The 12,931-nt window shown below is 44.2% G+C and overlaps 1 protein-coding gene across 1 annotated transcript in view; it reads right to left on the reverse strand.

Annotated features, from left to right (window-relative positions):
* Nucleotides 1-12,931, reverse strand: part of LOC124478984 (neuronal-specific septin-3-like) — a 48,104-nt gene that overhangs the window by 17,981 nt on the left and 17,192 nt on the right. Inside the window, 2 exon segments of the mRNA XM_047037426.1 lie at nt 3,079-3,764; nt 3,766-3,853. Of these exon segments, the coding sequence (XP_046893382.1) occupies nt 3,079-3,764; nt 3,766-3,853 (774 nt within the window).

Below are 12,931 nucleotides of genomic sequence, written 5' to 3' on the forward strand. Positions count from 1 at the left end.
TGAGATCACATCCTGTTGAAGCACCATCACACAAAGACCCCCCCCACCTCAACATGACTAATCAAAATCCATGGACGGAAACAAACAAGCAGACGAGCCTAGCTTCGGCACTCATCACTCTGCTTTGCTGACAACTACACAATTTATGCTAACCTTTCACATGGTAATTTTTGCCCCAAATTGTTGTCAATAAAGTCACCTTGACAAGATTTACTTTCAGAACCTCCCTTTCAGGATTGGCCCTCCGCTCACGTCCCACTGGTGTTAACAGCTGTGATATACAGTACTGTCATGGTGGCTTAAGGCCACAGGAACGTCATACTTTAACAAAGCAATAAAGAGGTCTGACACACAGTCTCTGTTGGCAAGTAACTCAGCCATGCACTTGAGATGGCAGCTACAGTCCCACAGGACACAGAACTGCGAAGAACACTGAGGGTACCAGAGCTGAGAGATTTGGAAACATACTAACACCTAATTCCATAACCTAATTTACTGTTGGCAAACTTGTTCCCTCCAGGGCAAGGTTCCGAACATTCCAGTGTTATAAACTCGACAGTATCTAGCTAAAGCTTGAAATGGTGACTGTGTCCAGGACGATCATGTCTCTAAAAACTGCAAAACCTTCCAGACACAAGACAAGACTTGAGTCTAGAAAAATGTAATAACATTGGCAATGCACAGAAGTCTGAAGTGTAACTGCACACCACCCCCCCTCCCACCCTCTGAAAAGAGTTGTTGCTTTCCTGTTTCTCCAGTACTTTTTCCAGCCCAGCTCTCACTTACAGGAAACCAGGCATCCATTTGACCCACATGTGCACACTTATCCCTTTTAGTACTTGATCCGCTCTCATCTAAATCTGTGTCTCTCTCTCCCCTTCTTCTCTATTCCCCCCATGCTCCCCTCTCTCTCTCTCTCTGGTCTCTCAGATAGGCTGGTTTGAGTTAGTTGACATCTCCACCTCCACACAAGGGGCTGAGGGGGGCTGTGGAGGGGGGGGGGGGGTTATAATCAAATACAAATGTGACAGAAGAGGACTTCTCTTCCCTAATCCTCTCTTCCCACTGTCTTTCTCTACTGACATCTCCACCCGGCTCATTCTACCCCTCTGTTCAGATTTTGGAACCGTCTTGTTCTTTCATGTTCCTTCCTGTCATGCCTTTGAAAAGGTTCCTACCTCAATCAGAAGACAGGGGCGAGTAGTTGTGGAGGGGTCAGGTCAGAAGAGGGGGCTCTTGGACAGATCACTCAAACACCAAAAGTCCTCAAATCACCCAGTTTCAAATGTCTCCAGATGTTTCTACTCCCGTGGCAATTTACCTTGCTGCCAATCAAAGCAAGCAGCCTCTATGATCCACTAAGATCATGGTATAAACAAAGAGGAAGAACCCTGTAGCTGCTTTCTGATAGTTCCCCGTCAGCAATCTATAGTAACGTCAGGGGAAAGAGCAATGATGAACCGCTCAATAAGCAACAGTCAACATGGTGTCTGTCAAATCAAGTGATGAAGAGCACAATACGAAAAGAGCTCAACAAGCCTACAAGCAGAAAACTGAAGAGTTGCTATTTATATGCAACACATTTATGGACTCCAGATTTGGAATGTCACACTTATCAGTTGCCAATGGCTGACTAGGACCACACTACCCAGAGGCTGCAACATAACTGCTTCAGAAGAGATGCCTGACCTGATAGCCCCTTCAGTAAACCAACTGTCAGGAACCAGAGTACAACACAGAAAGTGAGAAATCAAACCTTCTCAGGAGTACCTCTGCGATCTGGGCCTTTTAAGCATTATGGTAATAGGGGAATCTCTACATCAACATTACATAATCTGTACTCTACAACTTACAACCACAAACCTAAATCTCTGACCCATGGGGAAATGTTCCTATGGGTAACATCTTAAGAGGCTCTTTTTGTGGTTTAAGGGGAGATTTTTTTAATTTATTTTTTTACAAATAATAAACCATTAAAAACATCCAGTGGCTGAAAGTTTCATATCCTTTCATCATCATGACTCACAAGTCACATACTTCTCGGTGCATTGTGGTTTCCGTCACAGTTATAAGTCTATTTATGCACTCCTTAGAAACCCCAAAGTTATGAGACCTGATTTCCCTCCAGCTCCTTAGTTAATCTCCAAGCTCTAAGGAAGGCCTAGCAAAGTTCAAGCATTAGTCACTTGTGGTCAAGATTCAGAGCAGCCTCATGCTAAGCCAAGTGAAGAGGAGAAAGGGCCCCCAAACCTGCCTTTACTTCATCTTTCCTTTAATGACAATTATCCAGTCATCTCCTCACCCCCACACAAAATTAATAGAAAAGATCCCTGCTTGACTCCCTCAAGAACTAAGCAGATACGAAAAATGTTTGAACCAAACACCACTGACATCCGTCTTTTTTTGTTGAAAAAGGTTAAAGCTAGAAACTACAATAATTTTCCATGATTTTCCAGACTCTGTTTCATCCCAATGCCTCATAAGAGTGATGTCATGGTTGGATAGAGCTTGACTGAGCCCATTCTTCACCAAGGGGACATGGCTGGGATTCTCATCACTGTGACCTATATTCACAGACATTCAGACAGTTTGAGGAGAACCATCTTCTATGGGACTAATCTTCCTGTGTAATAGGTACAGGCCCAAACAGTCTTGTTGCCTGAGGATAAGGCAGCCCAGTTAAAATGGTTGACAATCTACAGCACTGTTTCAGTTATTTGAATTGAATGTGTAGCACACTTCCTAATTCCTGATGATACTCTTCTGTATGAAGTCAAACTGCAACATTATGCCACAGATCCTATCACATACCAACCTCTGACAGCAGGGATTAAAGTTACAGACAGCATATGGTTTAATAAGATCGCGGACGCAACGGTTTGATCTTACATTCAATCCCCCCCCCCAATAAAGAATTATATATATTTTTTAATCTAACAATAGCTTTCTATTCAAGTTAGCTATGACGGTATGCTGGGAATTTCACGTTTTATGTCGTTTATATGGTAAGTTACAGTTTGTGAAAGCGTTGTATTTTGCTTTTAAAAGACTGAAGGATGACCAAGAATCTGGACTTACTCTCTGTGGGTCTGGCGATGGGGGTCTCTGTGACGGCAGGCAGCGTCCCCTGTCCTCTAGGTTCTACCAGGCTGGGCAGGGGGGCACTGGGCAGGGGGGCACTGGGCAGGGGGGCACTGGGCAGGGGGGCACTGGGCACTGGGGGGGGATGGCTGTTGTTCTCTGCCACTCTGACTGGGGCTGCCATCTCAGGCTGTCTTAACACAGGAACCTCTGACTTTCTATAGGGCATTTCCACAGGACTCAGGCTGGGGGAGGTGGATTCGGCCCTTCTCAGGGAGGGCTCTGGGATCCTAGAGGTGGCGGTGGGCTGGGAATCCAACCTTCTCGGGGGGGCAGGTGGCTCAAGGGGGCGGGAGAGGCTAATCTCCGCCCGTCGTTGTGCGGAGCTGGAGGTGAAGCTGTCCGGAGAAGCCCGGCTGCCAAGGCTCTGGACTTCAGGCCTTCTCAGGCCGAAGCGGGCTATGCCATGGCTGGGGGAGCTGTCCACTTGCTTGGAGGACACCTCGATGGACATCTCGGTCCGGCGAGCCGAGGTGGTGTCAGGGGCCCGGCCCCCAGACAGCTCCATGCGCCTCAGACTGGCCTTGGGGGAGCGGGGGTTGGAGGACTCGAACGATGAGGTCCTAGAGGAGTAGTCGGAGTTGCGAGAGCCGGCGTCGTGGAAGTTCCGCTGAGTGGAGGGGGGCGGACGAGCGGAGGGGGTTGGTGGTCCTACGGGTCAAGGGATGTGTGGGCGAGTCTGCCTCCTCCACCTCAAAGGACCGCTTCAATGCTGGAAAAAAAAAAATGGAGAAAAAAAACGGCATAGGTGTAGTTAATGACATTTACAATATTCCCTACAAGAAGGCCACCACTTTCCAGTGAACCTTTTCACAAGGTCCATTAACAGAGTATACCAATAAGATGCTTGAAACTAAAGGTAATCATGTGTTCATATTCAAGTCAAAAGAGAAATTTAAATCCAAAGCCTGGTTTAAGAATCTATTTAAACTTTCACAAAACACAGATTACCTGATTTAACACGTTTGACATATCTTGACAATGATGTCATTGTTTCAGAAAATAAATCCTCTTCCAAATATAATGTTTCCCACAGTTGTAGTTGATGCAAAATGCCAAACTGAACAAGAGGATGACCATAAACTGACTAAGTTGACAATGAAGGATGTTATCTATGAGAAAACATGCATTGTAGTACTTGAACTATAAAAATGTTATTAATGGTCAAAAATTAGTTAAATATGTTATCTTGTAACATCGGTAGACACTCAACTAGGAGTCAACTGGAACTGGTACATTTGCCTTGATTACTAATCAGTTTCAGCTGATGCTAATAAGTCAGTCCTCTCAGGGTATGGGAAACTGGAGTGTGTTTTAAAAGCTAGCTTGTCTCTACAGGCAGCTGAGACAGTTCTGACTTTAAGGATTAAAGCTGAAAGAATTCTGTAACAGTTAGCTATACTTTGTAGGTAGTAAGGATGTATCTGAAGCCCAAAATCTTTTTGGGATTACACAAAAGTTTGTCTGTCATAGTTTGTCAGAGTAGGTTTCTGACCTGCACATGCATCCTGTATTCATGTATTCAGCGCTGTATATTCATGTCTGTCTGGATGCATATTCTATATTGTCTATAATTTGATAAGCGCATTTCAACAGAATGTCACTTGTTATATTTAGCTTGTCTGATAGAAACTGAGTCTCCAGTCTAATTGTGTAAAAAGAAAAAAAAGAAACAAAACTCTATTTTTTACGCAGCTGAGCTGTCGGTGAACTGGTAAGTTTACCAGTTCCTTGCATTGCTTAGCCACATGGTACTATTTTAATAACAAACAATAAAACATTTGAAAAAGCAATATTAAATAATTTCAGTCTTACATTTACTTTTATCCCCTTAGTTTGTACCTGTTAATACCCTTATTTGTCTATACAAAAAGTAAACCTAATTCTTGCACTTTCTATCCAAATACAGAAAGGTTTTGGGATAAACAGATATAGATAATGGCAATTCTGCACCCCCCGAAAGGTAGTTTGGAAGTCTATAGCTACACAAGTTTAATTACCTGATTAGATCCCACCATACCATCCCACCATACTAAATATCAATGTGTGATTTAGGAAAAATACATAAATCTAAACTTTCCTGCAGCAGTTTTCCTGGAATCGTCCAGATCAACTGCTAATTCAGTACACACACTCTTCAGTCTCTGGATTCCAGATGCCAGAGCTCTCACCAGGTGCCATGGAGCCCTAAGGTCATTCACCATCAGCAAACACACCAAGCCACCAGTCCAGCCGTGGGCTCATAGTTTCCAGTTGTTATTGTTCAGGATTGTCCAGTGTACTCCAGACACAGTGGCCTGTAATGTGTGTGTGTGTGGGGGGGGGGGTTGGGGGAGGGTTGTCACCTGGCTCGGCTCTGCTCTGTCAGACCTGGGACATGGTGCACGAAGCCAGCCACTAGCGTGGAAGAAGGCCCCCTTCTGGAACCCACTGTTCTTGCACACTCACTCCCTTTCAGCAGGTCATTTCTGAAATATCACATCTCTGGTGGCAGCTGGCGTCTGCTTACCAGGAGTGTTAGAACTAAGAGTTACTCCTATTTATGAGGTGCCATAGAACTCGACGATAATTTGAGTTGGGGAAAAGAATGACTCACAATATGAGAATGAGGTTCATCTACCAAGCCTAGCTGGCTCCAGACTCTACAGTCATGGGATGCTTGATGATGGGTATTGACAGGCTGGAATTCCTGATCTGTCAGCATTTGGAACCTTGAGCGTTTCAGCCCCTCATTTATGGACAATGGGTGTCTGTATCCAAGCAGCAGGGGGTGTGTCAGCGAGGTAGGACAGGTGATGGCCAACTGGTCCATACAGACGTTAGCTTTCCTCCCACAGACAGGAAGAGGGATTTGGACCAACTGTCAGCAGTAGTTATGAGTGGGTGGAAGAGATATGTGTCTGAGTCCCCCCTTTGCAGAGGTTGAAACCCTGCCACCAGTTGGAATTAGTTGCAATCTTCTCTAGGTATGTGTCTGAGATTCACTCCTGCAATTGGTTAAGGAAAGATAACCATGCATAAATATCTTGATAAATCACGTCAGACACTGTCAGATGGAATAATCCTCTTGTGACATAATGTTGGGACACAAACTACATCCAGAGGAATTGACAATCCATATGTCCATATGGCTTATCACCAACACTACGAAAGACAGGGATTAGGAGAGCCAGGCCTCAGGGTCAGAGAGACCACTCTGGCTTCCACAAACAAACATGGTATCTAGACCTGCAACAGACTGACTGCCCAGCTAATTGCTCCTGGTGGTTCATCATAGATCTACAACTCACGCAGATTTAGAAAAGTACTGTTACAAAGTGCTTAGCTCAATTCTAAAAAAAATACGACATTAAACAATTGAAACAAAAACTGACATGGAGATTTAGGAAATAATAACTGGTAGATTCAATACAATGCCTTCTGCAGTCTGAAATAGCCACAGTAAAAAAGGGGCAAGGGCATAGCTAAGTAAGTAGTCATGAGTAAGAAGGAACATTTGACCCATAGTATTTTTATTATGTCAGTCCATTTAACGCTAGAAGAACAATTTGACATATTTTAGGACAACTTCAAGGAAAAGCAATAATTTGAAGTGTCTCAAGTATTCTAATGTCTAGGATCCTAACAGATAGTTTGTGATATAATGATCACCTTGTGGTGCTCCATACAATGGAAGGAGAGATGGAGGGATGTGTGTGTGTGAGGGCCTGTTCTGGCCCCACTGCAGAGAGACTTGGAACAGAGGACCTCTCAGTGTATGTGTGTGTTTGTGTGTGTGTGTGTGTGTAGTGTTACAGTACGAGTGTGAGAGATGTGGACTATGTGTGTATCTCCCTCCCCCTGTACACAGCTGTGCTGTAAGGTAAACACAGAATGTCTCCTGTCCCCGGGTTGGAGCCAGGCTCACATAGGCTCTGACGCACATCAGCCATTGGCCCCCCTAAATCACTGCTGTGTTATTGTCTTGCCATACTGTTAGATCAGATTTGGGTGTATGTTGTGTGTGTGTGTGTGTTAGCTTGTGTTTTTGTAATTATTTGTACAATAAATCTTGTTTACCCTTCTGTTTGTGTCCACAAGTGTCTGTTTGTGAATGTATTATTGTGTATTCCAGTGCTCAAGGACAGGGGGTTTGATTCTCCCAGGCTGCTGTATCTAGAGCTATCAAACGGGAGCTGTGATCACAAGGCTCCCAGCAGAGGCTAGATTAAAATAATGAGAACCAATGTGAAACAAATGTCAACTCTCCTATCGTTTGCTTTCTTTATTCTCATATCTCTCCCTCCCTGCTTTCCCCTCTTTATTTTAAGGCTTTGACCTGGAACTCCCAGACAAACAGTCTGTTACATGCACTTATTTCAGAATACCTGAAGTTCCGATTTTTTTCCCCCAACAAAGGGAACAATGTAATACTGATCAATGTTGTAAAGATCATGTTGAGCTGGACACAAATTATACAATTTCCCCTTCACATCTCCAACACCCATGCAGGAACTACAGAAGAAAAATCATGTGATATCGTTGCTCGATTTAGCAACGAAGCATGATATATGATGCAGGAGATTAGCAACACATGGGAGCAATGGATGGTTGGTTCTGAGGTCTCGCTCATCACATGAGCACATTTCAGCTGAGAGTGAGCCAGACGGGAAAGGGAGGAGAGCAGAGGACAAAATTGTTTTCAAAACAACGGTACTGGGTTTGAGTTTCATGAGCAGATCCATACAGCAGAGAGCCAAACTGTAGTCATTAGGAGAAGCACCACAACCTCCTTGCAAGTTCTTCTTATGAGTGGCAGAAAGCTTTGTGTTAAAGTCACCCTGTGACCCATGGCAAAGTGGCCGGATGGAAGCCTGGGAGAACTTGCTCCTCTCTTTCCTCCCGGTCAAGTTTAAGCTCCAGCCCCATAATTCACCTCAGCAAACTCGGAATCTGTCAAATGACCCTACACTGACAAGAACAAGCCGTCCTTAAATAATAGCAGGACCAAATCCTTCAGGAAGTCTTCCTTCACCGTTGTCGAAAAAAAGAAACGAAAAAAAGTACTCCAACTATTGCAAATAAATGTCTCTCTCAGACCAACCAAAAGGAAGTCTTTCATTGCCTTGTGGTTTTTAGCCTTAGCGTGTTGGCCTAGTGATAATAGGTCTTGGCGAATCTGAGGGTGAGTATGGGTTTCACTCCACGTGTCCTAGAGGGAGAATAACAAAGAGCAGTAGAGTACAGCACACAAAGACTGACTGTTCTCTCTCTCTCTTTCTCTCTATAACTGGATGGCTGAAGTTGCTACAGTACCTATTTACTCTGATGCTAGCAGGAAACCTGTGTTAGCTGGTGAGAAGCAGGCTGATAGCTCTGATAAGGATGGAGATAGCTGGTTGAGCCTCCATCCACTTCAGGTGCAGATTATTTCCTTTAATGGTGGATTGAAAGCTTCTAAGAATAAAGTCCAGTGTGTTTGTGTGGAAAGTCTGGAAAGTGGAAAGCCTAAGTCTGGCTTTAACGTCCAATAACTTGCATATAGGATGTACATGTACAATAAGATTGATTGATGGTTTTAGCTCATTGGTCATCTGATGTTGAATTGTATGTGTATGTGGGATGTTTATAGCTCGGTGGTAGAGCATTTGACTATCAAGAGGTCCGAGGTCCAAATCCACCTTTAAGTGAATCTACTCAATCCAGACATTTACATAGTACAGTTTATTTGTTACACTGTATTTCATACATCCATTTGACTCTTGATTAACCAGAATAACCCGAAGAACATTGCTTGAATTGTTATGTATTTATTCTAAGAATACCTTTCAGGGTACTGTATAGTTTGAAGGCATGTTGGTGCCTATAGGGAACCAATGATTGAAGGGCTATTCAGGAAAAAACATAGCCACAGCTAAATAGTAGTTGGCTTAATGATGGTTTTCTATTGGAAGCCTTACATTTTTACCATGACATCTTGTCTAACTTTTGCCTTTTGAGCTGTTGCATTTCCTAAAAAATGAGGTGCGTCCCTTCATTTTGTTGTCATTGTAAAACTAGCCTGTAAGCTGAGATAATGTTCCCATTGGGTTATTCATAGCATCTGTTTGGCTGGCAACAAGCTACTTGCAGCTATGTAGCATATATGTTTATGTAGCAGTATGTGCAGCATAACCTTACTGTGGTAAGGAGGTTACATTTGATCCTGTGTATTGTACCATGGGATAACTACTGATTAAACATTGCAACTTTGTGAAAAGTGTAGCACACATCTGTAAACAAATACCAAAACATTCTTCTTGAATCGCTGTTTACAATTAGCCTACTTAAGTGTATAAGAAGTGCGTCGAAGCCGTTTCACCATAATCAGTTGTAATTTTGTTTATTGTACTAGTTGTGTTTTATTGTTTTTGGGGCACACCTCACTCAGGCAGTACAGGAGGCCGGTAATTGTGGGAAATGGGGTAGGGACATGCAGATATAGGATATGTGTTTTTTACCAGAGCAAAAGAGAGTAGGTCGAGTCACACAGATTGAACTGTTTTTGTAAGTTGTTGTGTGTGTAAATTGACCAAAAAAGCCTATCTTTCAAACTGCATCAGTGACATTGATGGAAATTATATTTGAAAGACAACAAAATGCCACTAAAAAGTGTATGAGATGTGTGAGGGAGGACAGGGTTAAATGTGAATTCAGGACCGGCCCAGCCCCTGTCAGGTCTGCACACAGAGGTCTGGCTGGGTGGATATTCACTCCACTGTCTACCAGACCCGACATTTTCAACCCACCACAGAAATCTACTCCTCCTGTGGAATTTCCTCTGACTGCCCAAACGCCTCTCACAACGTAACAGAAAGAGGGAGGGAGCGAGGGAGGGAGGGAGGGAGATAGAAAAAGAGAGAGACTGCCTTTATCCAGTGGAAACTAATATATGCAAACCACTGGGACTCGGGTCCTAAAATGAAGTTATACAATGTTATCATAATATAGTTATACTTTGTGGAAGTGAATTAAAGACTTTGCTTCTGCTCCTAAAATCTTTATCTACCGGCAGTACTGAATGAAATGAAAACGACAGGAGTCCTTTTAATTACACAACACAACACCGCCCTCAGTGAAGATAAGAACAGGGGGAATGCGGAGAGTGTGACACACTGGAGTGACCTCAGGGCGGAAGGCCCCTGCGACCTGATCGGAGCACCAGGGGCTGTGTCAGGATGAGGTCATGCCTGAGGTCATCACCCTACTGTGTGAGAGAAGCTTGCCCTCTGTATCCCATCCACACACACACACGCACACACACACAGACTCACTCACACACACCATCAGATAAGCAGTCTGACAGGGGTTTCCACACTCTAACTTAGACAGTGAGACCCTCTCTGCTTTGCAACCAATCGTACATCACCCGAGCCTTGTCACACAGACCCCATTCAGCAAGACAGGAGCAGCTCACGGTCTTGGCAACCAAAATAGTAGCCCATTAGCCATGACTTACATCCAGTGCTATGACCACATACAAAAGAATAGTTTCACGCCACATGGCCAAAAAAATAAATAATCTTCCCCTAATGTTTCTCCTTCCAGGTCTAGTCTTTTGTTTCTGTGCTGTTATAGGGTCTCTCGCTGGGTTTTATTGGTGATGGCTGTCAGGCGGCTGGTTAGGATGAGCACAGCAGAGTGCATACCAGAGGCTGGCTGGTGTTGACAGAGAGGAGCCCAGGACAAGTGTGGATGCGTCCCTAATGGCCGTGTGTTTGTGAGAGGCAGACAGAGGCGTTAGCCTGTCACTAACCCGCACAGCTGGAGAATGAACAGGGGATGGACGAGGTGCTGAGAGAGGAAGAGAGGGAGGAGGAGAGAGATGACAGGGGGAATCGATGCCAGGGGCAGGGGAGATGAAAAGGGGGAAGAAAACTCCTTGAAATGGAGGGAGGAACAGAGGGGGAGGACTGCCAGGTGTTACCCTTGCAGCCGTGGTCAGTTGCTGTCTCGTGGGTTCTCTCTCTCTCTCACTCTCTCTCTCTCTGTCTCTCCCTCTCTCTCATCCCTCTCATTCTCCTACTGACCGGTGCAGTGTGCTTTAGGGAGTTGCTAAATCAATAGCACACTGTGCTCTGAACACGCTCAGACATACCATATGGCCACATGACCTGTTGGACACACACAGACACACTCTCACACACACACACACACACACAGTACTGATAACGCACGCAGCTTAACACAGCTACAGAGCAAGAGAGAGGAAGGGGGCGAGCATTTTCCAATTGAATATAGAAAGGGTGCATAAAAGATACTAGAAACACACTACACTGACTTTTCTTTAACACACCCAAAATGAGAAGGACACAATTCAGCCAACTCAAGGAGAATGTTTCACTGTTCCTGGTGTAACAGCTGAATGAGGGTCTTGCAAGAGCAGAAAAGCACTCTACTAAAAGACATAAAGATTGAGTGAAAAGGAGAAAAAGATGACTAACCTTCAAAGTCTGATATAATTCCCTCCAAGTGAGCATTGACAGTGGAATCAGACATTTTGTGAGTGAATATCAGGGAGCAGGATTCCCTTCCCAAGCAAGGCAAAGTCTCCCAGACGCTAACACGCTTTAAACAAATCCCAAATTAGGAACCCATGCAGGAAGAAAAAAAAAAAAACGCACACACTGTGGTGCAACGGAGCACTGAACCAAGCCCTCCACTCTCTTAAAGCACCAACTTATTTTTCTTCCCTTCCTCCTCCTCCTCCTCCTCCTCCACTTCTAGAGCTGCAGAGCTAGAAATGAGAAAGCAATGACAACCCCCACCCACTTCTGTTACTCTCTGGGTCTTCTCTCTCTCTCTCTCTCTCTCTCTCTCTCTCTCTCTCTCTCTCTCTCTCTCTCTCTCTCCCCACCCCTCCCTCTCTCTTCCCCTCTCTCTCTCTCTCTCTCTCTCTCTCTCTCTCTCCCTCCCCCCCCTTTCTCTCTTCTCTCTCTAGCTTTCCTTCCAATGGGGTTTCTTTCAGTCAATACTCTCATTTTAGTCAGTGAAGATTCTTTACACCCACTCCCTTTCACAAACACACACACAGACCTACACACACAAAAACACACATGTACACACAGGCACACACACACACACACACACACAGATGTAAATCATTTGCATAGCCCTGTATTCACACAACTATGAATTGGGCAAATTTACAAAATACAAATACAAATACTTTATACAATTCAAAAGTATGCTAGCAGGTACACAATGATACACATCTTTCCGCACAAATCCTCCCACACAGCCCACACTGCTGCTAAAGATTTACAGAGACATCTGGGATACCTAGATAGAGAAACAAGTACAGGCTTGAGTTGCATCCTACCCTGGACTAATATGGGCATGTCAGCACTGGCTCTCTAATACAGCCCGTTAGGAGATCTTCAGATATGTTTGGGGCCAGACGTCAATAAATAATTGACTAATGACTTAATGGGCATGTGAATGAGCTTGTGGGTGTTTAAGTTTGGTTTATGCCATGAAGAGAAAAAGAAAAGGACAGAGAGAGAAAGGGCTGGTGGCAAAAAAAGAAGTATTGTAAGGAAGAAAAGAAAGAGAGGTAAGGAAAGGAAATTAGAACAGAAAATCACATTTGATTAAAACATAACATTGTTTGAGTTAATGTACCATGAACACATGTATTGTATTGGATGTGTACTACAGATACACGTCCAATAAGCATATGTGTAGAACTACTGGAGAGATGTTCACTATTTCCCTTGTGACATGAATCTCCACTAAGACAGTCTAGCTAGACAAGGCTGCATTCTCCAAA

This window comes from Hypomesus transpacificus, chromosome 17, assembly GCF_021917145.1.
Source record: "Hypomesus transpacificus isolate Combined female chromosome 17, fHypTra1, whole genome shotgun sequence".
Lineage (NCBI taxonomy): Eukaryota > Metazoa > Chordata > Actinopteri > Osmeriformes > Osmeridae > Hypomesus > Hypomesus transpacificus.